This window comes from Panulirus ornatus, chromosome 1, assembly GCF_036320965.1.
Source record: "Panulirus ornatus isolate Po-2019 chromosome 1, ASM3632096v1, whole genome shotgun sequence".
NCBI lineage: Eukaryota > Metazoa > Arthropoda > Malacostraca > Decapoda > Palinuridae > Panulirus > Panulirus ornatus.
In genome coordinates this window covers 9768761-9793205 of record NC_092224.1, presented here as the reverse complement: position 1 = coordinate 9793205, position 24445 = coordinate 9768761, and the positions used below count along the sequence as shown (strand labels likewise).

Below are 24445 nucleotides of genomic sequence, written 5' to 3'. Positions count from 1 at the left end.
TACACTCCCATCTGTCGGCAGACCTCCAATGGTTCCATGTACTCGCTCTCGAATCCTCATACCCCACCGCCCTCACCCCGCCCTCGCAGTCTAGGTTACCTCTCCTGGTCTTAGATCCTTCCCTAGCCGACTGCGTCTCCAGTCACTAGCCATCCAGTCTTGCCGAAGATCACTACCTCATGACCTCGTTCTCTGTATACATCCGGCACACGCCTCTCCTCACACCCTTGCCCTGCGACTGGACTCGACGCCCCTCCCATCTCCTCTTCACAGAGCCTCGTGCTCCTCTTAACCCCCTTCCCCCCGATAGTTCCCTCGTCATGTCTTCCTCTCCTCAGACAGCTTCATTCGTCTCAGATTCTCCCTTCCCTCAAAACCTCTGGCTGACCACTGGCTCTCCCTTCTCGCTCTCGGCCCTTCCCTACTCGTACACCGCCGATCCTCCGAACCTACTCCTTCACTTGTCTTTCTTTCCTAAGACCCTTCCCCTCCTACCCTTCGGCCCCTCCGTCTTAAGACCCCCTTCCGCTCAAAGCCTTGAAACCCTTATCTCTCCTCAAATTCCTCCCCACCCCTACCCTCTGAACTCCCCTACCCATCAGACACTTGCATTCATTCATCTTTGCCTTGATTCGCTAGTCTTCACACTCCCCTGGCCTCGTACCTTCTTGCTGCCATCAGTTTCCGCCGCTTCCATGTCCTCAAGAACACCTCTCGTCTTAGTTCCTCGAGCTTCCAGACCTCTTGTCTGCCCTGACCTACTCCTACCTTCCTCTAACGTCCTTCTGCCCCATCGTGTCCCAATCTCCTCATACCCGCCTGACCTCACGCCCTTCCTGGCCTCTGCTCGCTTCACACTGCGCTCTTCCTCCCCTAGATACAGCTAAATGTCATAAGGTTGTGATTTCCCATCATGATGACCAGTATTCCGTCCATGAAGCCTCCAGGCAGCATCAGGTGCTAACAGTACAATCCCTTATCTTAAACCAGGCATATGTAAACCCCTTAGAAAGTTAAGGGGAGTACTTAAAAAGTTAGGGAAATCCGTAAAAGGATAGTCATTCAGTAATTAAGGGTGTCCTTGCAATGTTAAGGGAGTCCTTTAAAGGTTAAGGGGCTCCTTAAAAAGATAGTAGGGGCTCCTTAAAAAGTTATGGTAGTATCTAAAAAAGAAAAAGGCCTCTTTAAAAGAGGACTTTTTTTTTTCAACCATCGTGTCATTTTTTTTTCTGTTTGGTGTTGTTTGATGGTGACAAAGTTTCCGTTGTTATGGAACAGTCAAAATCGTTGTCTATATCACTGTGACCATTAGATTACACATGTCTCAAAAAGGTTTGGAGGTGTTTTTCAAACTAAGGTATTGATAGTGTGTTTACCTTCCAAGTGTGTTCATCTGTGTTCAAGTGCGTTCAGGTCTGTCTGTGTTCACTCGTGTCATGGATGATGTTCACCTCACACCCGTTCACATCCTTTTTTTTTTAATTGTATATATATTTATAAATGTGTGATGATTGGATTCTTTTGCATGAAAGGGGCTGGAACAACGGTAGTGACACATACACACACACACACACACACACACACACACACACACACACTTCGCTCCGTCATTCGTTAGCGTTTAAGTCTTGGTGTCGCACTGTAGATGGCGTTCTGTCCATTCACCCAGCGTAGGTGACGGACGCCCGAGGAGAGAGAGGGACCCGCCAGAGCGAACTATGATTCCAGGAAGAAGGAAATGAAAGACTTCTGAACAGTCGAACAAAGTTCCTCTGGACTCTTTGAACATGACTGTACGACCCTTGAACATTTTGGTACGACCCTTGAACAATGTGGTACGACCCTTGACCGCGACGGTACGATACTTGAACGCGACATAGTCACTAATGAATAAGACTGTACGACCCTTGGGCATGATGCCCTGGTCTCTGACTGGACCCTCTAGGTTTTTGGGTCAGAGGTCGGGCTATCATATCCAAAGGTCGTATCGTCGTACGACAGCGTCTTATCGTCGTAAGACAGCGTCTTATCGTCGTACGACAGCGTCTTATCGTCGTGCTTGAGGGTCGTATTGTCGTCCTCCAGGGTCGTTCCTGCGTACTGAGGGGATCAAGAGACTTGTATGGCTGAAGAATCTAATCTCGTAGAGTTTAATGGCCGAAGACGATGACAGAAATCTTGGGGAAATAATTCCCTTTAAAACAGGAAGGCAGAAGAGTGGAAGGAGGGACTGAGACGATGGTATTGGTATTTTCGGAGGGAATACGAAGAGAGAGAGTGGTGGATAGGGAGGGAAGACGTCAGAGAGAGTGGTGGATAGGGAGAGAAGACGACAGAGAGGGTGGTGGATGGAGGGGATGACGACAGAGATTGAGGTGGATAGGAGGAAAGACGAGAGAGAGAGAGAGAGAGAGAGAGAGAGAGAGAGAGAGAGAGAGAGAGAGGAAGATGATAGAAGTGTGGATAGGGGAGGAAGACTTTAGTGGTGGATAGGTGAGGAAGACGACAGAGAGAGTGGTGGATAGAGAGGAAAGACGACAGAGAGAGAGAGTGGTGGATAGGTGAGGAAGACGACACAGACTGATAGATAGGGAGGGAAGAAAACACAGTGATAGACAGGGAAGGAAAAAGACATAAAGAGTGATAGATAGGGAGGGGTTGATGACAGAGAGGATGATGGATAGGGGAGGGAAGACGATGGAGGGAATGACAGTGAAATTTGAAATACAACACATACAAATGGTGTGATGGAAATTCTAGATGGATGGACACCACTAGATCAGGGAGACGGACTACGGCAATATAACGTTTGTACAAGTTCTCCCACGTCAGTAGTAACAGGGAAGTAGGAGCCAGTTCTCCCACGTCAGTAGTAACAGGGAAGTAGGAGCCAGTTCTCCCACGTCAGTAGTAACAGGGAAGTAGGACCCAGTTCTCCCACGTCAGTAGTAACAGGGAAGTAGGACCCAGTTCTCCCACGTCAGTAGTAACAGGGAAGTAGGAGCCAGTTCTCCCACGTCAGTAGTAACAGGGAAGTAGGAGCCAGTTCTCCCACGTCAGTAGTAACAGGGAAGTAGGAGCCAGTTCTCCCACGTCAGTAGTAACAGGGAAGTAGGAGCCAGTTCTCCCACGTCAGTAGTAACAGGGAAGTAGGAGCCAGTTCTCTCACATCAGTAGTAACAACCATTTTGATAACACGAGAACTACTTGGATTTGACTTTAATGAAGAAAATGTAATTTTGATCAATGGCACATAAATTAATGTAATCTTGCTTCGATATTGCGTGATTAAAACGTATGAAAATTGAGAGTCTGATGATGATATTTGATCGGCAGTATGATAACTGTGCCTGAAATATAAAGAAAAAAATCTAGAATGTTGTTTGTAATGGGTAAAGGTCAGAAGATGATAGAGAATTAGTCTATAAATATGCAGATGGTCACCTGTGTGACCCGGAACTGCTGCCGTCACTTTGATATAGCATGACAGGGGGAGATGGAAGGGACTCGTATGTCTGTATGACCCAGCTCTGGCTTGACGAGAGGTGACTTATAATTATAACAGTTATGACTGCTATTACCAATGATAATTCTAATGATAGATAGATAGATAGATGTATATCTATAGGTAGGCAGATAGATAGATTAGATTAGACACGTATCTTCTGCGTTTCGTCATCCTGGACAGAGAGGCGCGGTAGAGGATGCTTAGTAGTCCTCCCCTCCTGTATAATCACTCGTAAAGCTCAACATGGATTCTTTCTTTAAGGCTCAGGATGAGTTATGTCTCGGTGTATGTGGTTGTAACACAGGAGGGAGATATGCGAGAGACAGGGTGCTATGTCTGAGCGAGACAGGGGGATGAGGTGGGATGGAGTGGATGTGGAATGCTTAGCGAGTCAAGTCCGGGGGTAATGAGAGGACAAGAGCGCAGGAAAAGTTTGCTCTTCTGATGAGAACTAAGTCGGGAAATTGTGGTGAAGCCTGCAGGGAAGTGACATTTGAATTGATGTGGTTTATGATGCGAGCAGACTACGGGAGGTGGGTGGGTGTCGATAGTTATGCATCTGATATTGTGAGGAGTAAAATAGAAAGGAATTCATTTTGTGTTTTTTTCCTTTGCGTGTATGTGTGTGTGTGTGTGTGTGTGTGTGTGTGTGTGTGTGTGTAAGGGATTGTATCTCGGCGCAAGGGGATCTAAATGCAAGCGTAGGTGATGTGGCAGTAGAGGATATGACTTACAGGTATAGGATCCCTGGCGTAAATGGAAACGGAAAAAGTTTAAGTTGCTGAAAAAAGGAAAGATCAGAGATACGTGGTATAAAAAGAGCTTACATAAGTATACGTGGACGAGTAGGTTTATGGGTCGAAGGGTGGTAATGGAGTGTGTGTTGAGTGTCAGATGTAGAAAGGAGAGGTTGTTGGATGTGAATGTGCTGAGAACGGTCGGCAGCTGGAGTGTCCAATCATTTTTTGGTGAAGGCGAGAGTGAAAGTTGGTGTTGAGTTTAGCGAAAGAAATGATATGCAAGTGAAAAAAGTGTTGAGAGTGCGTGAGCTTGGGAATTTTGCGTATGTGAAGAAATGACGATAATGACTGAGTGAAGAATAGCAGAGAGTGAGAGTAAATGAGACTAGGTGAGTGGTAGCAGTGGAAGGTATTTAGGGAACCAGTGCGATGTAAAGATGAAGAGTGTGGCATGCGGAAGATGGATGTGGACATATGAGAAACGGTAGTGATTGGTGTAATGAGGAAGTTGAATCGCTAGTGACACAAAAAATAGAAATGTGAGGCTAGTGCATTCAGGGAAGGACTATAAGTGATTGGGAGTATTACGCGAGAAAGTGGCAGGCGGTCGAGAAAGGTATGCGAGATGAAATAGTGGTCAAAAAGAGATAAAGAGAGAAAGTGTTGATGAACTTCAGGGAAATGACATATTTGGGAAGGAGGTGAATAGTGTAAGGAAAGCAGATAAAGAAGTGGTGACAGGCAAAAGAAACGTGAAGGATGAAATGAACATTTTGAGGACTACTGAATTTGTTAGAGGACAGGGAGACAGATATGATGTGTTTGGGATGACATGACATACAGAGTGAGGAAATCATGACGAATGTTTTGGCTTAAAGAGAGGAGGTGGTGAAAACCTTGCGTATGATGAAGTTTGGTAAAGCGTCGGGAGTGAATGAAGCTACAGGCGAGTTTGTCAAGAATGGGGATAACGATGTTGGTGACGATAGTAAGGCTGTTTGATATGTGCTTTGCCTAAGAGGAGTAGCCTAAAGGACTGACGTAGTACATGAAGCTTGGGGGACAAAAACAATTTTCGAATTACAGATTTATATTTCAGTTGAATAAACCTAGTAAGATATTCAGTAGGTCAATGAATGAAAGGGTGGTGTTAGAGCAGCTGACGAGGAAGAAGCGATTTGGTTTCAGGAGAGATCAAGAATGTGTACACCAGGTGTTTGCTTCCAAGAATGATTGCCGGAAATACTTGGAGAGAGAGAGAATGACTTGTGTATGGCGTTTATGGTTCTGGAGAAAGCTTATGATCGGGTTGAGAGAATTGATTTATGTTAGATGCTACTGATACACGAATGCAACAGGATAAATGGAAAGGTACAGGATGCACTGATGGTTTTTTTATTGGGAGAGAGGAGGGCATGTGTGAGGATGAGTAGTTTCTGTAAAGGTGGTTCTACATCAGGTATGTGTGAGATATCACTATCGTTGGTTAATCTGCGTATAGACTTGGTGGTAAGGGCGAGGAGCGGGTATGCACTGCGCTAGAGGTGAGAAGGGGGGTTGGTAGGTAAATCAGCAGCTATTTACGAATGTCACGGTGGTAATGGTGAACTCTTACAGAGAAATATTAGAGGCTAGTGACGGAGTTTGGGAGTGTCTTTAGAAGAAAAAAGTAGAAAGTTAATGAGAACAGAAGTAAGGTAGTGATGTGCAATAGGTAGTTGACGTAGGACGTTTTGAATTTGAGTTGAAATGGGGAGGACCTGAAGGAAATGGGGTGACTGAGGCGCCTGGAAGTTGATCTGGCCGAACCATGGCAGCTGAGGTGAGTCCCTGATCAGAATAGAGGAGTTATGTCTTAGGTCCGATAAGGAGCCTATGGAAGGTAAGGTCATTGTCTGTAAGGGTAAAGATTTTATGCTTGAAATTACAGTATGGATGCGAGCTTTGGGCCTTGAATTTAAAGGAAAGGAAGAGGGTGGCTGTGTTGGAGATGAACTGCCTGGCCTGTTGATGATGTGTGGCGTGAGGCGATGAGAAATGGCACTGTCACTGGTTGTGAGCGTAGTCTGATTTAGGAGGTCGATCAGGGTGTGTTCAACTGGTTTGGGCATATGTGTATCAGGAGCCGAGGGAAAGACCAAGGAGGCAGAAATATGGACTAAAGGATGCTTTGAGATATCTGGGCAAGAAGCATGTGATGGAAGAAAATTTAAAATTATGTTGTATATGGAGGACTTTGTTCTGATAAAGGGCCGAACCTGGGTGTATGAAGTGGTCAAGGTAAGCAGTGGAGAAGTGTGTGGAGCGTGGCTATGGGGTAGGCTCTGGTTTCGGTACACTATACTTGAGAGGTACAGACAGACTGGTTGTGTGCTGATGAAGCCGTCGCTTGCGTGTACCTGGTGCCTAATCCTGCTTTAGCGAGGTGGCGTTTGAAGCACTTGAATGACGACCTCGTTTGCACACGACCAGTCTGTAGCTGCCAGGCAGAACCGGAGGCTTCCATCCACATCATGGTTCCATAGCCTACTCGAAAGCTTACCTCGATTGCTTCATATGCCATGGTCTAGCCCATTAATGGCACTTCGCCCCCCGTATACCGCATTGCTCCAGGTCATTCTATCCAACTCGCACCTCCCGCCCTCAGTTCTCAGGCCCAGATACCTCGTACCTTCTATTGCTCCATGTTTCTGTCTTCAAGGTCTCCTCCTCCATTTTCCTTCCACCTTTTCTGACGCAGATCCTCTTTGTCAGTCTCTCTTCACTCGCCCTAATCATATGTCTGCGCCACTTCAGCACACCCTGATTGGTTCTCCCTGTCAGAATATTCTCATTACCACAACCTAAATACGTACACGAGGATATATATATATATATATATATATATATATATATATATATATATATATATATATATATATATATATATATATATATAGCCTTTATTGGGACATTTAGTTGCCTTTCCGTCTCGTGTAACAACAACAAAAATCCCGGATGCTTACCAGGTTCTTTCATTACCCAGTAAACCCGTCCCTTCTCGTTGTAATCCTCGGTGAACTCTTGTCCTAGAGACATACACATATACACGGGGACCTACAAAGGCGTCGGGGGTATAGACGTATCTAGTTACGTGAGGTGTGTGTGTGTGTGGTGGTTGAGTGTGTGATGGGTGTGTGTGTGTGTCACTACCGTTGCTCCAGTACCGTCGTCTGCCACCAGCCAGACCCTTTCGTCTCCCCTTCTCCCCCATCAGGTCTCCTAACCCCACCCCAGTGTGATGTATATGATGTTATTCTCCCCCTTTTTCTACCCTGTGATCCAGTGAACTTGCCGCCCCGTGTGATATGTAACTATAGCTTCAACTCTTCTGTTAAACTCTAACCCCCCAACCCGCCCCCTTCTCTCTCTCTCTCTCTCTCCCTGCCTGCCTGGCGGGCGGGCGGGCGTCGACCCTGTGCTCTTGTCATTCTAAAGTGTGACTCTTTACCCAGGGCGCCGCCACAGGTGACTTTCAGGTAATTGAGTTGATGTTACTGTGCGTGTCCCTCCCCCCTGCCCTTCACCCCAACCCCCAGTCTCACCCCTCCAGTATAGTCCTCCACAGCTTCCCTGGCTCTCCCCCCCCCCCAGCCCTTCCTCTCTTCCCATGAACCTGGCATTCTCGGTCACTGCCTGGCACTGTAGCGCCCTCCCCCAGGGTCGCCCGTGGCCACCCCAGCGCCCCTTCTACTGGATCAGACAAATGTTGTCGCAAGTTACTGCCAGATGACTATCAGCGATATGTGATTAGATATCTGACGTAATGGGGCGTCCTACAGTGGCCATATTAACTCATGAAGGCCAGCACATCCTGCTTGGATGGTTGCTTAGGGATGTGCACTGCTTGTCGCCCTCAGAGAGTGACCGAGAGTCCAGGTTCCCTCATTAAGCATCAGCCTTGTCGTATATAGGAAGGTTCTCCACCGTTGTCATACTTCATCTCCTGCTGGTCCGGTGATGTCACAGTTCCTACCCTGCTGGTATACTGTTGTCACGTCTCCTGCCCTACACTGTTGTCACACACTGTCCCACATTGTTGTCATGCACGTGTCACACCGTTCTCTTAGACCGTCGTCGCATCCCTTATCCCACACTTCTTTCATACTCATACCCCACATTGTTCTCACCCCCTAAGTCTCGTACTGCTACTTTTCTCATCCCACATTGTCACACTTTTCCTGGTCTGACACTGTGTCACACTTTGTTCCTCCCCTACTCCGTTTTACACTTTCCCTACCCCACCCTGTGTTACAATTTTCTCTACACAACATTGTGTCGCACTTTTCCTGCTTTTTCTTGTGTCACGATTTCTCTGTGTAACCCTTCAACCGCCCCACATTGTCACACTACAGACACCCTCTACTGTATCGTACTTCCCTTCCAGTGTCACGTTCCCCTCCCAGTACTTACGCTTTTCCCTGCCGTAAATTGCATCGTATTTCCCCTGCCATAACTTGTACCCTACATTTCTATCACATTTATCACACCTAACAGTGTTGTCATATATTCCCCCACCCTTCAGTCATGTCAGTCATATATTCCTTGCCTTACAATGTTGTCATTCTTATATCCCCTGCCCCGCAGTGTGTCATATATCCCCTGCCATTCACTGTTGTCATACATACCCTGCTCTATGGTGGTGTCATATATACCCTGCCCTATAGTATTATGCTTCTCTTGTCCTACATTATCGACATGATTTTCTTCTTCCGTATTGTTGTTACATTCCCTCTCTTTTACTCTCGCATTTCCCCTGGTGTCATTGTTGTCATACTTTCCCTGCCCTACAGCTTTGTCATACTTCCCCCTTTTAAACACTGTTCATACCCCCCTCCTCTCTCCCCTTCCTCAACACCCTTGTCAGCTTCTCTCCTCTTGACATTTTGCTATACTTGCATGATATACCTCTTTTCTGAACCTTTTCTTGATTTCTCTGAAGTTCATCGATACTCTTACCTCATCTCTCATTCTGCCATTTTTAGGCTCTGGCGCTGCTTTCTCTTGCACACCTCCCAGTTACACGAACTCCTTCCCTTCAGTTATCAACCACAGAACCCACGCAGTTCAACGTAAACATTCTACCAATGACTACCCTTTCTCATCTTCAAATCCTCATATTTCCCCTCCTCTACATACGTCATATTTTCCTCTTATATGCTCTTGTCATACTTTCCATCCTCTTCACCTTATAACTCTTCTGCCCTTCACTGTTACCTTATATCATTCTCCCACGTTGCTGCTGCTGCTTGATCTTCTTCCCTTATCCTCCGCTGGTGTCATGATCCCATTCCTCGTGACACCCTGCTATCCACCTCACACACCGAGGTCCACCTCTCACCCGTGCTTCAGACCGTGCGGTTCAGCAGTCAAGGCTTAACGCGCCGGGACAAAAGCGACACACGGTGGAGAACCCGTTATAAAACGCGACAGCAAGCTTTTACTGTGTCTGTTAGTGGCCCTCCCTGTACCTAGCCCTCCCTGAAGCTGGCCTTCTCTATAGCTGACCCTTCCTGTAGCTGGTCTTCCCTGTAGCTGGCCTTTCTTGTAGCTGGCCTTCCCTGTAGCTGATCCTCGCTATAGCTGGCCCTTCGGTGTACCTGATCCTCTCTGTAGCTGCCCCTCCCTTTCCCTGGCCCTCCTTGTAGTTGGTTCCTCTGCAGCTGGCACCCCCTGTACTTGGACGTCCCTGTAACTGGTTCTTCCCTTAGCTATCCCTCACAGTAAGTGGCTCCTCTCCCCCACTGTAGCTGGCCTTCCCTGTAGCTGTGCCTACCCCTGGCCTCCCTCGCTCTGTAGCTCTCTCCTTGGTTGCCTCTCTGAAGCATCTTCCACTTGGCCGTCTCCCTCTTTTGCTGTTTATGTATCTGTTTGTTTCTTTTTGGACCCCAGACGGTACGTGTGTTAAAACTCTTCTTCCTGTTCCTCTTCTTTCAGATTTGTTTTTGAGAACTGAAATGCTGCCTTGACTTATTTTCTTTAATGGAAGAAAAGGACATGTATATATTTTTTTATCATTCTTCGTTTTGTAAGATTTCCTGTGGAAATGGAAGTTTGCTTATCCAAGTGATATTTTCATTATGCTGTTTTACTAACAAGTCTATTTTTAACATATTGTCTGGAATGTACAGGACATGATTAGAGAAAAGGCTAAACTGATACTAGCCTGCTGAATGATCTGCTGTAGACCTCTGCTTGCAGAACATACAAGCAGGCTTTTGGATGCATATGAACAATGACTCTGTGCGACCCTTTTGTATATACCACTTTGTATACCTGGGTGTATCCTGCATACCCTTTTGCCGTTGGTTTTATATAGTTCGTAATTACTATAAATGACGAGCCACTAAAAATGTTAAGGATAAATGTATAAGGGTATAGCAGTATTCCACGTAATATGGTTCCAGTTACTGTATACACGGCTCAGGACTTTATGCTTTGATTGACTGCATATGGCTTCGCTCAGTATGTAGGGTGCCAACGTATATGGCTCTAGCCAGTATGAGGGACACCACAGTACATGACTCTCGCCAGTATGCAGGGCTGGCACCAGTAGGTATAACCACTCCTCACATTCCATCATACCCGTAACTGCTCTAATCATGTCCTGTAGCAGAACGAACATTGTATGTTATGTTCAGCTTTACTCTAGGTGTTATGAATGAGGCTGGCTCTATCCACAAGCTTTTACATTTTCTTGTTTCCAGCAATCAGTGTACAACAAAGCTTTAGTCTATAGTGAACTGCATGTCTCTCAAATGTTGCTCAATGACAACAGACTTCTTATCATTGTTTTAAAGTCACAAGACTTCCCTTATTAACTAATTTATTTTTAACTACGTGGCCGTAAGTATGGTGTTTGCATCTTTTTGTTTATAAGCATTTTGATTTTCATGATGTTATATTCATGTTTTTATAATTACTAACATTTTAATGAATGGATATCTGCATTTTGCCAAGACATATCTACTAGTGTGTAATCCAAGTGATATCATTAGGCACAGAGATTGAGGCACCTGGCACTCGAGCTGTGGCACCACCCTGGAGTGCCAGAGTGCCTCGACTTGACCTGACCTGACCTCTGGCCCTCATCCACTGCCTCGCTACAGGACGATGCCCCGGCGGCCTTATTGAAGCACCTCCGTCTCTTTTCATCTTTAAATTTTATCAAATTGGTAAATTTAAATGTATGAAAATCTGTGATTCTTTTTTAAAGAGAAAAATTCAAATTGAATTCCACGTTGGTGAAATAGAAGGTGAGGTGGTCGTCCTAGGCCGGGCCTCGCCACCAGACCCCGGGAGGTGCGCGGGAGGGAGTTTGACCTCCAGACTCTTGAGGTACCTCACTGGTGGTTCCTGCCGCCTTCCAGTGAGGCACCTGCGGAGGCAGGAGGTAACACGCCACCCCAAGTGAGCACCTCTGGGTCTGAGGTGGGTGGTGTGGGTGAGACGGTAAGGTCAGGGGCCCCGGGTCTCACCTACGTCTCTCTCGTCTCTCTCCCCTCCGCCACACTAACGCTCTCGGCTCGAGCAGTCTCCCCCCAGCCTCGCCAGCGAAGCGGTACACTTTCTCTAGTACCGTGCTCAGCGTCATGGCTCACAGGTAAACAGGTGCCCAACGCGGCACTTTATAGTAAGATTGGAAAGCTTCCTCCAGAGAAACCTTCTGCCTTGTAAAGTAGGATTGGAAAGTCCCTTCAGAGACACCTTCTACCTTGTAAAGTAAGATCGGAAGGTCCCCTTCTGAGGGACCTTCCGCTTTGTACAGTAGGAGTGGACAGTTCCCTGCAGACAACCAACCCTCCAAGCACCAACCACTGTCTTGCCCTACCTCAGTAAAGTTGTACATAGGTAGAAGCCTCGTCCCTCACCGTTTATTTACCCTGTAATTTAGGCATCGACTGTAACGCCACACTTTGATGTTACAGGTCCAGGGGCTGCTGCATTGAGCTCCACCCACTGTACCTATTGTATTATGTACTACTTAACTCTGCTACCTTCATCTACTGTGATATATATATATATATATATATATATATATATATATATATATATATATATATATATATATATATATATATATATATATAAATAAATATATATATATATATTTATATATATATATATATATATATATATATATATATATATATATATATATATATATATATATATATCACCCCTCCTCATTCTACAAATCACCCCAGTATGTACACTCTGTACTACCTGTAACAATTGTAATGATTATATTCTGGTTCAACTGAGACAGTTGTCTTCCACATATACATCTGCTGTAATATGAACATTCTCATACAATTCCATCAGCTGTAATGTGTAATCTTCTTCCTTAACCTGCAACGAATGTAATATCTACTTTCTACCCCACCTGTCGCTGCTGTAGATGATAATGACTCTCACCTGTGAACGCTGTGATGTATACTCTCTCTCACCACTGTAACTGTCGTAGTGTTACCCTCCTGCCATGAGCCAGCTGGTGTAGACATCCTCGCCTGTGGTCGCTGTCTGCGTTCTTCGTCAATTGCTGTGCTCCTGTATTGTGTTGCCGCTTTGTACCAGGTACTTTCTCTGTCCCACTGAGGTCTCTCTCTCTCTCTCTCTCTCTCTCTCTCTCTCTCTCTCTCTCTCTCTCTCTCTCTCTCTCTCTCTCTGACCTACTAACTTAAGGACGCAGGCACTCGGGAGTTTAGAGAGGGTCATGACAGGTCAAATCAGTTATGTTAGAATTCCTAAATGTCAGATGTGGGGACAGGACTCCCAATAGTAAGCTGCTTCAGTCCCAAGACAAGCTAAAGTACCATATAAAGGATTCAGTAATATGATATAGGGATATGAATTCATATTACATAATAACAGTAATCTATGCAGACGCTAAAAGTATCATGTTAAAGATAAATGACGTCAGTACATGTGGAAAGCCCGAATATGATTGCGATATTTGTCATGGAAAAGTATGGAAAAAATAATAACGTATTTCTTGTCTTAAACGGAAAATGCCTGTTTATGGCATCTTGAAGGTCAAGGTGCAACAGCTGGAAGGAGGACATGTCACAACAATTGAAAGGACAGGCCACAATAACTGGAGGAAGGACAGGACAGGCTACAGTATCTGGAATGAGATTAGGGCACAGCACCAGGAAGAAGGACATGCTTCGAAATCTGGAAGATGGACTTGCTAAAACACCTGGAAGAAGGACAGGCTACAACATCTGGAAGGGGAAGAGGCTACAGCACGTGGAGAAGGACCGGCTACAGCATCTGGAAGAAGTACAGGATACACATCTGAAAGAAAGGCAGGCCACAGCATCTGGAAGAATTACAGACTACAGCACAACAGCTGGAAGAAGGACAGCCCGCAACAACTGAAAGAAGGGCATGTCACAACTTTTGGAAGAACAGACTATAGCATCCGGAAGAAGGACAGGCCATGATATCGGTAAGGAGAAGCCATGGTATCTGGAGGAAGTACTGGATACATCTGGAAGATTAACTGGTCACAGCATGTGGAAGGAAGACAGGCCACAGTATCTGGCAGGACACGCTACAACATCTGGAAGAAGGACATACGACAGCAACTGGGTGATGGTCAGTCTACAACTTCTGGAAGGACAACCCACAAAAACTGGAAGAAGTACAGGTCACAAAAACTGGAGGAAGGACAGGCTTCAACGCCTGGAAGAAGGACTGGTTGCAACATCTGGAAGGACGGGCCACAAGAACTTGAAGCAGGACAGGTTGCAGCATCTGGAAGAAGGACAGGCTACAACATCATGTAGGACAGGCCACAACTTATGGAAGAACGAGCCACAGAAGAAAATGTTTTTTGTACATACAAAATATATGGTTGGAATTTATAGTTACCATAATTCTAATACTTCTGTACAAGACATCATGACATCATTGGTTTCCTTGACTTGTGTCATGAGCTTGGTGCTACTCAGTAGCTTATCTTAATCTCGTATATCGATGAATTGGAAAACAACCTTTGGAGTACTGATAGACCCCCAAAAAACATGGGAAGAACTCCAGTGGTCTATTATAGGTATAGTAAGGCAGGAAGTGTTCTACGTATCGTTTTATGAACTTCAATTACGAAATATTGATACATCAATCCATTGGTCAGCTATGAATGTGCTCCAGAGGGAAAGCAGATTTGCTAGTTTGTAAGATTGCCTCATTCATCGGACTATATATAAACCAACAAAAATGAAAGTATCTCATGTGAGCCAGAGAAGACACTGGCCATCGTTGACCATCTGATGTAGAGCAAGAAACGTGTGCACGTGAAGATGATGGAAATTTTAATAGTAAAAACTGCCTATGAAAAAGATGTAACAAGATTTTTGACATGAAATATATGTCTTTAAACTGGAAACAGGTGAACTTGTGAACTTAGAAAGGAAAATTTAAAAAGCCAAAAACAAAAAACATTTCAAAGCAGAAGGTGGGAATGTAAGGCCGGGGCCACCTCCGTTGAACAGAGACTAAGGGAAACTTGCTGGTAGAAACAGGAAGACCTTCGATGAATATAAAGTCCCGATGCCCTGGAAGACCACCAGAACGCTTATATTAATCTTTGGGTTGGGTGTTGGAGTAAATAAGGCTTTAGTAGCGCAACTATAGAAGAAGAAAAGAGATCGAGTTGCCGGAAGCCTTAAAGATCATCCAAAATAATCTATAAGTACATATGAAACAAAATATGTATTGAAGACGGTACATTCATGACGGATGATAATGGAGGCCTCGTTTATGGTTTCAAAGCGATGACCTCATTGTTGAGTACCACCTTAAGATCGGCAAATATAATCCGGGGCTTCAAGATGGGTGCCAGAGCCATATGAAATTTTTCTTCGGCGCAAAAAGAAAAAACGAATTCAAGGAGCTTCAAAGATGGATGAGGTCGCACAGATTATCTGTAAAAGTTAAACCCAAAATATATCAACGAGGCCAGATTGCTTGTCATCTCGGGCTTTGAAAGAAGTAAGAAACGAGTTGTTTTTTAGTTCCCTCGCCCTTGAAGCTGTTCAGTAAATCGTCAACAGGAGAGACGAGAAGCTGGCAATGTTGCTTCTTTTTCCTGACAGTCAGAGGTAAACTCAAGTTCCTTTACTGGAAAGTACTTATTGGCAACACACCTTCAACACCGCATCATGTCTTAACAACTCCATCGATTCTTTATATGAAATGTGTAATACACACCCGAAATATCAAACATCATATAATGTCACGTATGGAATTAATCGAGGCGTTTTTATAGCCTCGTTCATTAGTCCAATATATATATATATATATATATATATATATATATATATATATATATATATATATATATATATATATACCTGGAGTTTGGGGAGAAAGAATACTTCCCACGTATTCCCCGCGTGTCGTAGAAGGCGACTAAAAGGGGAAGGAATGGGGGGCTGTAAATCCTCCCCTCCCATTTTGAATATTCCAAAAGAAGGAACAGAGAAGGGGGCTAAGTGAGGATATTCCCTCTAAGACTCAGTCCTCCGTATGCATATATATATATATATATATATATATATATATATATATATATATATATATATATATATATATATATATAATATGAAATAATGATGATAAGGTATAGCTACTGACGTTTCAGAAGTGATAACGATGCAACAATAGTAAGTGGGATATGCAAGAATTATTGCAGAAGTATGCAGGATGATCTGAACCACGAGGGGGAAAGTTTGACCTTTGACCTAAGTATCCCCTTGGGTCACCGGAATGCCCTTCCTTCCCCTTGGGCTTAACGATCACTTTTTCGACCGGCCCGAGGGAGAAAGTGAAAACCTAGGTTTATCCGTATCGGTTTATATTTATTCATTTCATAGAACAGTTGCAACAGCCGTCTGTAGTCTTGGAACACCTCGCTACACCTCTGTCGACCTCCTCAGCTAATCGAGATCGACGAATGGGCTGGAAAATCCATCATCACCTCACTAGTCTCCAGGAAGGAGCAGCAGATTACCAAGAGCAGCCTTCGTGACCCTGGGTGTAACACTGAACTGTCGTCGCCAGAACCTCACAAGTGATTCTCCTTCAGGTAAATCCCGGGAACTAGAGACGCTGGTAAGGTCGATGAATATTTCTTTGGCTTCTGTGGTCAAGCGAAGTGGCAGTGACCTTGAATGGGTTCCTGAGAAAGTTGAAGGCAAACTGTGACTGATCAGTGACTGGGTCTGTAACTGGTTCGATATGGAGCATAGATATTGAAGTAACGGGCTAACAGCCAACTGTGCTGGAGCGTTACTGAGATCCGCTCCATCAACCAGCGTTTCAGACACATCATAGCTCCATCAGGCACCTCAGCTTCCCGCACCTCTAGGTTCATCACGAAGGCCTTTTACTTAAGTCTACAAGGTCGACAACAGTGGCACCTCTCTCCTGCAGGGGCGTGTTCAGGTTACTCGAGGACTTTCCAACCCAAGGTGCTTGGCTAACAATTACGTCGTAGCGCACCCAATGGGTAACCCATGATATGCTCTTGGGCAGGAGGGGGAGTAACGGGTACCAAAGGGTGTAAACCCCCGACCTGACAACCCTTTCGTCCTGAGTCCACGAGTGGCAAAGGAAACACAACGAAAATAAATATAACTATGCATGTTGGAGGTAACGAAGAAAAGGTTCCGAATACGAGCCTCGTGTAAATGCGTTTAAAAACGTTTTAGTAGAGACAAGGATCTGAGTTGATTATCATAAATAGCTTATCGCTGTTACTTGAAAAATAAATCCTTTAAATCCCACCTCCTTCGCTTATGGTTCGTTTTGTTTTTATCTTTATTTTTGATTATAGAATATTGTAAGTTTCATCGTGTTATGCCACTTACTTCCTTTGTCCTTGGATTCTTTTTTGAAAGTGTACTACAAAGCATCAGGCAGCATAGTAACTGGGTCTCCCTGGCTGATATCACCACAGTCAGATAATGCAGTACAATTCTGGCCTGATTATCAAAAAGACGAAGACCAGCTTGAAGCAGTCTTGAAAAGCGGAGAACAAAGCTGATACCAAGACAAGAGAACCAAGCTATATGAGGGATGTTAGGAACGAGGCTGTTCATCCTACCCAAGCGAGAATTCTGTAGCGACTCCGAAGTCTTTGAAAAAATACTCCAGAAGTTTGATTAACTCGATACGTCATCACTATTCGAGTACATCGGGAGTCCAGTGACCAGATACAGTGGACAGAAGCCCAGACGTAGGGAATTCCTCTCTTGCTTTCAGGATCTGTCGACGTCGGAATAAACCTCCTGCTCACATCGTCAGCGTTAAATACACCGTCAGGAAGACACTCCATCATCATTGCTGGTCGGTGCATTCTCTCAAGTGTGGCAGTAATGAAGGAAACTGAACTCGTTCAGTAGGTCAACTTTTTACCGGCCAGTTGGGCCTCTCTCTCTCTCTCTCTCTCTCTCTCTCTCTCTCTCTCTCTCTCTCTCTCCATATAACTTTCCTTGTGTTTCAGTTTTCCGTATATTCTGTTCAGCCAGTCTTTGCGGCCGATTAATCATTAGCGTTCCATTCCACTTCCCCAGGAGACTTCCCTATGTGCGTTTCCATCCCCAGGGCCATCATAACTCCCCAGAGACGACTGTTCCTCTAATCCTCCCTATAGATTTTCCTCGTCCCTCGCCCCAAAGAACTGCACCTGTGTCGTTTCGTAGGGACCCTACCGGAAACGTTCGCTTCGTTTCCCACAGAGACTGGTCACCCCCACCCCCGACACTGCTCCGTTTGTTTCCCCCAGAAAATGTTCCGACTGTTACGCACAGAGAATCCCCCTATGTTTCCTCAGAGACCGTCCCCCCCCCCCCCCCTTGTATCCCCCCCAAGACTCCTTTTCGCTAACCCCAGAGACTGTACTCTTCTCAGGAAATGTTCCCTTGTTACCCCCAAAGACTTTCGAGCCCCCAGAGAATGTTCCCAAAATTTTCACTGGTTATATATAACTTTTTTCTAAGACTTTTTTTTTCATTATTCCCCCTTGACAGTCCCCAGAGAATCCCCTGTAAATGACTCTCCCCATCATCACTGAACCCTCCTTGAATTTTCCCCAGACTGTCACCCCTCTCCTCACTCCTCCTTCCCAGACACACCTCAACTTGCTTGCCTCTCCCACACTTCCCTGATCAGTTCCGGTGAAGTCACTTCCTGTGCTCCTTGCACTTGTCATCATCACTGCAGTGTGACATCGCATTCATGCTGTGGACTCACGTGTGAAGTCATTGTGGCTTGACAAGTACAGTCGAACATTACAGCCATTGTGACATCATAAAGGGCTGTTGTGACGTCAAGACTACAGGCTTTATGACATCATAAGCTCTGTTATGACGTCAAGACTACAGGCTTTATTACATCATAAGCTCTGTTGTGACGTCAAAACTACAGCCTTTGTGACATCATTAGCTTTGTTATGACGTCAAGATCACTTAAAAGGAATATTACAGCAAGAATGTGATGTCGTTCATTCTACTGTGATGTCCCCCCCCCCCCCCCAGCCTCGTCTTCCCCAAACCTGGTCTCCAAAAACTCAGACTTCCTCCAAAATGGATACCGAGATTCTTAATATTGACAGTGTTGATGTATGCCCGTACAGGGTACAGTATTGTAGTGGTAGAAACCGTAATACATCCTCATATATATATATATATATATATATATATATATATATATATATATATATATATATATGTAATGGAAAACTAAGGTGGGTAGTAGTTGGCACCTTGCTGTAGCTCTGATCAGACATGACCAGTGGCTGTCCTGCACACTCCGACACCTCTCACTCTTTCGTTGTCCCCCCCTATTACACCCTGTTGCATCCACTGTATATATATATATATATATATATATATATATATATATATATATATATATATATATATATATATATATTGACCACCACTGGAGAGGCACTGAGAATGCTCTTAAGTAGTCAGAGAATGATTAGCAAGTGATTAGTACAACCAGGACCTACTTAAGAAGTAAGTGTATCGAGAGGCATTCTTAATGTAACTTTAGCGGACACTGACACTCGGGGTATGTTTGGTATACTGACAAGACCTCAGGAGAGCCGTGTTACCAGGAGGGGTCGAGGTAATGTTCGCTATATAAAGAAGCGCCAGCAAAAGGATCCCCCAGCGAGGAGGTGCTCGAGACAACACTTTGTAAGTGGCATTCAAGAGGTGTTTAGTGGACCAAGTGGTACTCGTGGAACATTTAGTAAACTAAGTTTGCCTGAGGTGTGCTGTAAGCCCACAGTGCCTGAGGTGTGCTGTAAGGCCACAGTGCCTGTGGTGTGCTGTAAGCCCACAGTGCCTGAGGTGTGCTGTAAGGCCACAGTGCCTGAGGTGTGCTGTAAGCCCACAGTGCCTGAGGTGTGCTGTAAGGCCACAGTGCCTGAGGTGTGCTGTAAGCCCACAGTGCCTGAGGTGTGCTGTAAGGCCACAGTGCCTAAGGTGTGCTGTAAGCCCACAGTGCCTGAGGTGTGCTGTAAGCCCACAGTGCCTGAGGTGTGCTGTAAGGCCACAGTGCCTGTGGTGTGCTGTAAGCCCACAGTGCCTGAGGTGTGCTGTAAGGCCACATTGCCTGTGGTGAGGTGTACCACATCACACTGTACACCGACAGTACCTCTAACAAGGTGTACCACACTGTATCCCGACAGTAACTGTAGAGAGGAGTACCACACTACACTGTACCCTGGCAGTACCTGTGACAAGTTGTATCACGCCACAATGTACCACTTCAGTACTTGTGATGAAGTGTACCACTTTCATAACTTCCAGCAAGGTGTACCAGACAACCCTGTGTTCTCACAGCACCTGTGACAAGGTGTACTACACCGTTATCGATAACGAGGGTAGTTATTATCGGGCCATTCAGCAGACACCCGGGTATTTTGTGCTGCTCAGTGAGTCAGGTGTCATGAACTTCATTATAAACCCTGAAGCACGACCTTACGGCCCTAGAACACGGCGCTTCGACCCTTGGACTTGCCTGCATGGCTCTGACCCGAAGCTTATGTGAGGTTAGATGGAGCGGAGGGTCATTTTGTGGTCTTCACAAGGATCTGAAAGAAGTCAATATTCCTTTGATAAGGAGTGTGATATTGAGAGGTGTCACTGGAGAACCATGCGGTGGCCAGAGACCCTTCCCACCGGGAATTCTACCGGCCGTCACTCTAGTGGCTTTACTAAGACACTCCCCACTTTGGAGACTGCCACCTATAACCCTAGTGGCTGTGCGGAGGACAGTCCCCATCTGGGAGTCTGCCTCACATCACTCCAGCAACCACAATTTATGACTCCACCTCTTGACGTCGTTACACAGTAATGTCATTCTTTGTACGGCATCATCAGCTTATAAGTTGCGCTCGTGACCAACCCCGGGGTCAAGAGGAACCCCAGATGGCCGGGGATGAAGGTGTTGAGGGACCAAGAAGCAGTCACCGTCCGGACTGCCTACGTGTCGCCGCTGACGAGGACGACGCCCTGCTTCGCCGCCGTCGCTTTCGAAATTTCGCCCGAGGCTTCATTTAGGGCTGCTCCAGTTGGTTCTGGAGGCGAGTAATTATTCAAGTTGCAAGGTTCATTTCCCAGGGCGGGAAGCGAGTCTTCCTTGCTTGGGCCGTAGTGGGCAGGCAGCCCCAAACACTTGCCAGCTCCGAGGCCGCGTGAAAGGACCGGGTTCTCTTGTTGCCTCCGCCTGTCTCACGCGTTATGCATATGTGCGTGTGTTTGTACACACACATTAATAATATATATATATATATATATATATATATATATATATATATATATATATATATATATATATATATATATATATAATCATCACACTAGCCCATGATGATATGAAAGTTAAATCGCAATTCATTAGGTCATATAATTGAATTTATGTACTTTTTCTGTACATGCATCACTCCATGTTTCACGGAGACCGTCCGCTTCATCAGGTGCAAACAGTTCATAAAGTTGTTTAAATCCCAACACCACACAGGTACCATCTTCCTAATGTACTAGTGTGATCAGCATATATATATATATATATATATATATATAAAACTTGGTTGTGTGGTTGGTTGGTGTGTGGTAGCCTGGAGCTGGCGGCCGAGCATCACTACACAAGTTACGCTTATGAATCGTTTTCCGAAAATTACCACCGAGGTAATTCCGGGTAAAGGATATGTGGCATCCATCAGCCGGGCGGGGGTAGAGGCTGATACAATCCAAGCGGCCAGGAAAATCTATCGCCGCCGCCTGGCATTCTGAGGGGAACTTTTTTTTTCTTTCTTTTTTATATAAAAGCTGAGAAATGGTTGGGTGGAGAGAAGTGAGCATTTTACTCGGACAGCTATCACTAGGTTTTCTGAATGTTTGTTTTTATATCACACACACACGCGCGCGCGCGCGAGGAAGGCGTTATTGGACTTCCCCTGCTTGTGGTTACGCTGAGAATGAAGCCATTGTTGTATCTCTGGAATAGAATATCGTCACAGAACTTTCCATCCTTACCCTGCTGCTGACTGAGGAGCAGTCTTCGAGCTGCAGGAGTCGCTGAAGAAGGGCTCCTGGTGTTACGATGATAATGATAATGACAAATGATTGTTCATTCCAGGCATAGCCTAACGTAGCGTGGTGTCTGTTGTGTAGAGCCTAACACAAGAGTGTCGGGCAAGGTTGCGCTGGACCCGTGACTTAAGTCCACCTCCGTACCAGCACAGAACAGTTCCAGCAGACAGCTTCAGACGCCCACTGGCCACTCGGATCTAGCCAGTAAACCCACGCTCAGATCCAGGCTTAGTCTTGGGTTATACATGGGGACCGCGTTTGTCCGTACCATTACAATGTGTAGACCTAAAGGGAGCATTTATAAGCATCTTGAAAGCCACAAGAAAATAAGGCTTATCAAGCCAGTCTTACACGTGGATATCTCCCCGCGGGTGCCGTATTACCTCCCCTGGTGGAAGCAGCGGAGAGGTACCAGGGACACCGTATTACCTCCCCAGGTAGGAGGAGCAGTGAGGTACTCCTGATGGAGTAAGGAAATAAAAAGAGTCAGTTTTAGAGCGATGGCAAACTTTTACCGCGAGTGAGGCGCTGGCCTCATAAATCTTCCCCTCCCACGAGCGGCCAGGATATCAGTGGTCCGGCCCGGGTGGTGCAAGCTCCTCCCTCGTCCAAATCAAAGACGATCATCAACTCCCTCCCTCCCCTATGGTCACATCCTGACAGTTGTGACCTGTGGTGAGGATTTTAGTTTCCGTTATCATAAGAAAAGAATCTTGAAGAAGGACATCTTGACGTTGGTGCGAGGACAGTATGGAGCTGGCCTGGCTGTTGTTAAACTTAGGCTCTGTTCGATTAGTTTTCTGAGATACGAAAAGTGTGATGGCTTTCTGTGTTATCCTTTTTCAGTATCATTAACCAATATAACATTTAAGGGTGAAAAAAAAAATCATTTGACCTCTCAAGGGTCAGGAGAGGCGATATATACTGATTTCCTGCAGGGTTCATCAGCCCTGTTAATGATTGGACTTGAGGACACGTCCAATTTTTGTGTGGAATTCGCCTAGATATGTTGCCACACGGTCTGTATTTGTTCGAGGGTAGCGGCGCAACAAAGGTTCGACATCAGATGTTTGTATCGCTTTTTCTGACTGGCGAGAAGCAGGCCCCCCCTCACCCGTTCTTCAGGGAGCAGTATATTTCCCTCTACACACCCTTCCTGCTACTCAAGGATGCCTGCCCTACCTGCTGATAATAGACAGTTGACCTCCCTGATAGCCACGGACACCTGCCCTCCCTGCTGCCCACGTAAAACCACCCTCCTTGCTGACCACAGACACCCACCCTTCCTTTTGACCACGGAAAACGACCTTCCCAGCTCACCACACCCACCCTCCATGCTGACCATGGACACCCACCCATCCTTCTGACCTTGGACACAATCCTTCCGCTGACCACGGACACCCACCCTTCCTGCTGACCACGAATGTCCACCCTCCTGGCAGACCACGGACCCCTGCTGATCAAGGAAACCCACCCTCCCTGCTCACCACGGACACCAACCCTCTGTACTGCCCACGGCACTCACTTTCCCCGCTCACCATGAACACCCATCCTCCCTGTTGATCACGGACACCCGCCCTCTCTCCTCACAACGGATGCCCACCCTCCTTGCTGATCACGGACGCCCTCACTCCTTGATGGTCACGGACGCCCTCACTCCTTGATGGTCACGGACACCCTCACTCCTTGATGATCACGGACGCCCTCACTCCTTGATGATCACGGACACCCTCACTCCTTGATGATCACGGACACCATCACTCCTTGATGATCACGGACGCCCGCCTTCCTCGCTGACCACAGATTGCTACTCTCCCTGCTGACGTGCGGACAGAGTCCCCACTGTTGCCACCACCCTGCCGGCCCAGCGAGGACTGTAGGAAGGAATAGATATTCCACTTTCTCGCCGCCAGTCGTCTTTAAGATCACAAATCCTGGCGAGGTTTGTGACCATTGCCACTATCTGAGGCTGAGGCAATAGTGGTTATGGTCCACACTGGTGGTTCTCCCGAGGCTGAGGCAATTGTGGCTATGGTCCTCACTGGTGGTTCAGCGCCAGTGGTATCTGGAGGGTCAGTGTCCGTACTAGTGGCCTGATTTCTATGACCATTTCTGGGGTGTAGTCTGACCCATGGATTTACAACTATTACAGGTAACGTGTTTGACTGGATTAGTGTTAAGATGTGTTGAGAATATTTTCGAGTATTTTCCTTGGTTTCAGGGCACCTTTACCGCTGCTGGTGTTGTGGGTTGTGGAGGGTCAGAGTCTTTGTTGAAGGTGGGGACGACATTCGTCAGGGGAGTGTGTGGTACTGTGGGTTGAATGGTGAGATATTACTGATGATGATAACATGGGTGCTTTGACTGGTGAAGGAACCGTACTGATAGTGACAGTGTGGTGATGGTTGTGACTTGTTTGGGGGTGTAATTGATACTGGCGGGTCTAGTTCTTTTGACTAGTAAGGGTCTTGTGTTGATCAACCGGGACACTGATGGTAATGTTATTGTGGATTTTCGTTCTGGGTCGGGTTGTCTTGATC

The 24445-nt window shown here is 46.0% G+C and overlaps 1 protein-coding gene across 1 annotated transcript in view; it reads left to right on the top strand.

The window, feature by feature from the left end:
• The window catches only part of Stacl (SH3 and cysteine-rich domain-containing protein), an 898939-nt gene that overhangs the window by 581221 nt on the left and 293273 nt on the right, over window positions 1-24445 (top strand). The window contains exon 10 of the mRNA XM_071674332.1: window positions 11822-11890. Within this exon, the coding sequence (XP_071530433.1) occupies window positions 11822-11890 (69 nt within the window). The remainder of the gene's footprint in view (window positions 1-11821; window positions 11891-24445) is intronic.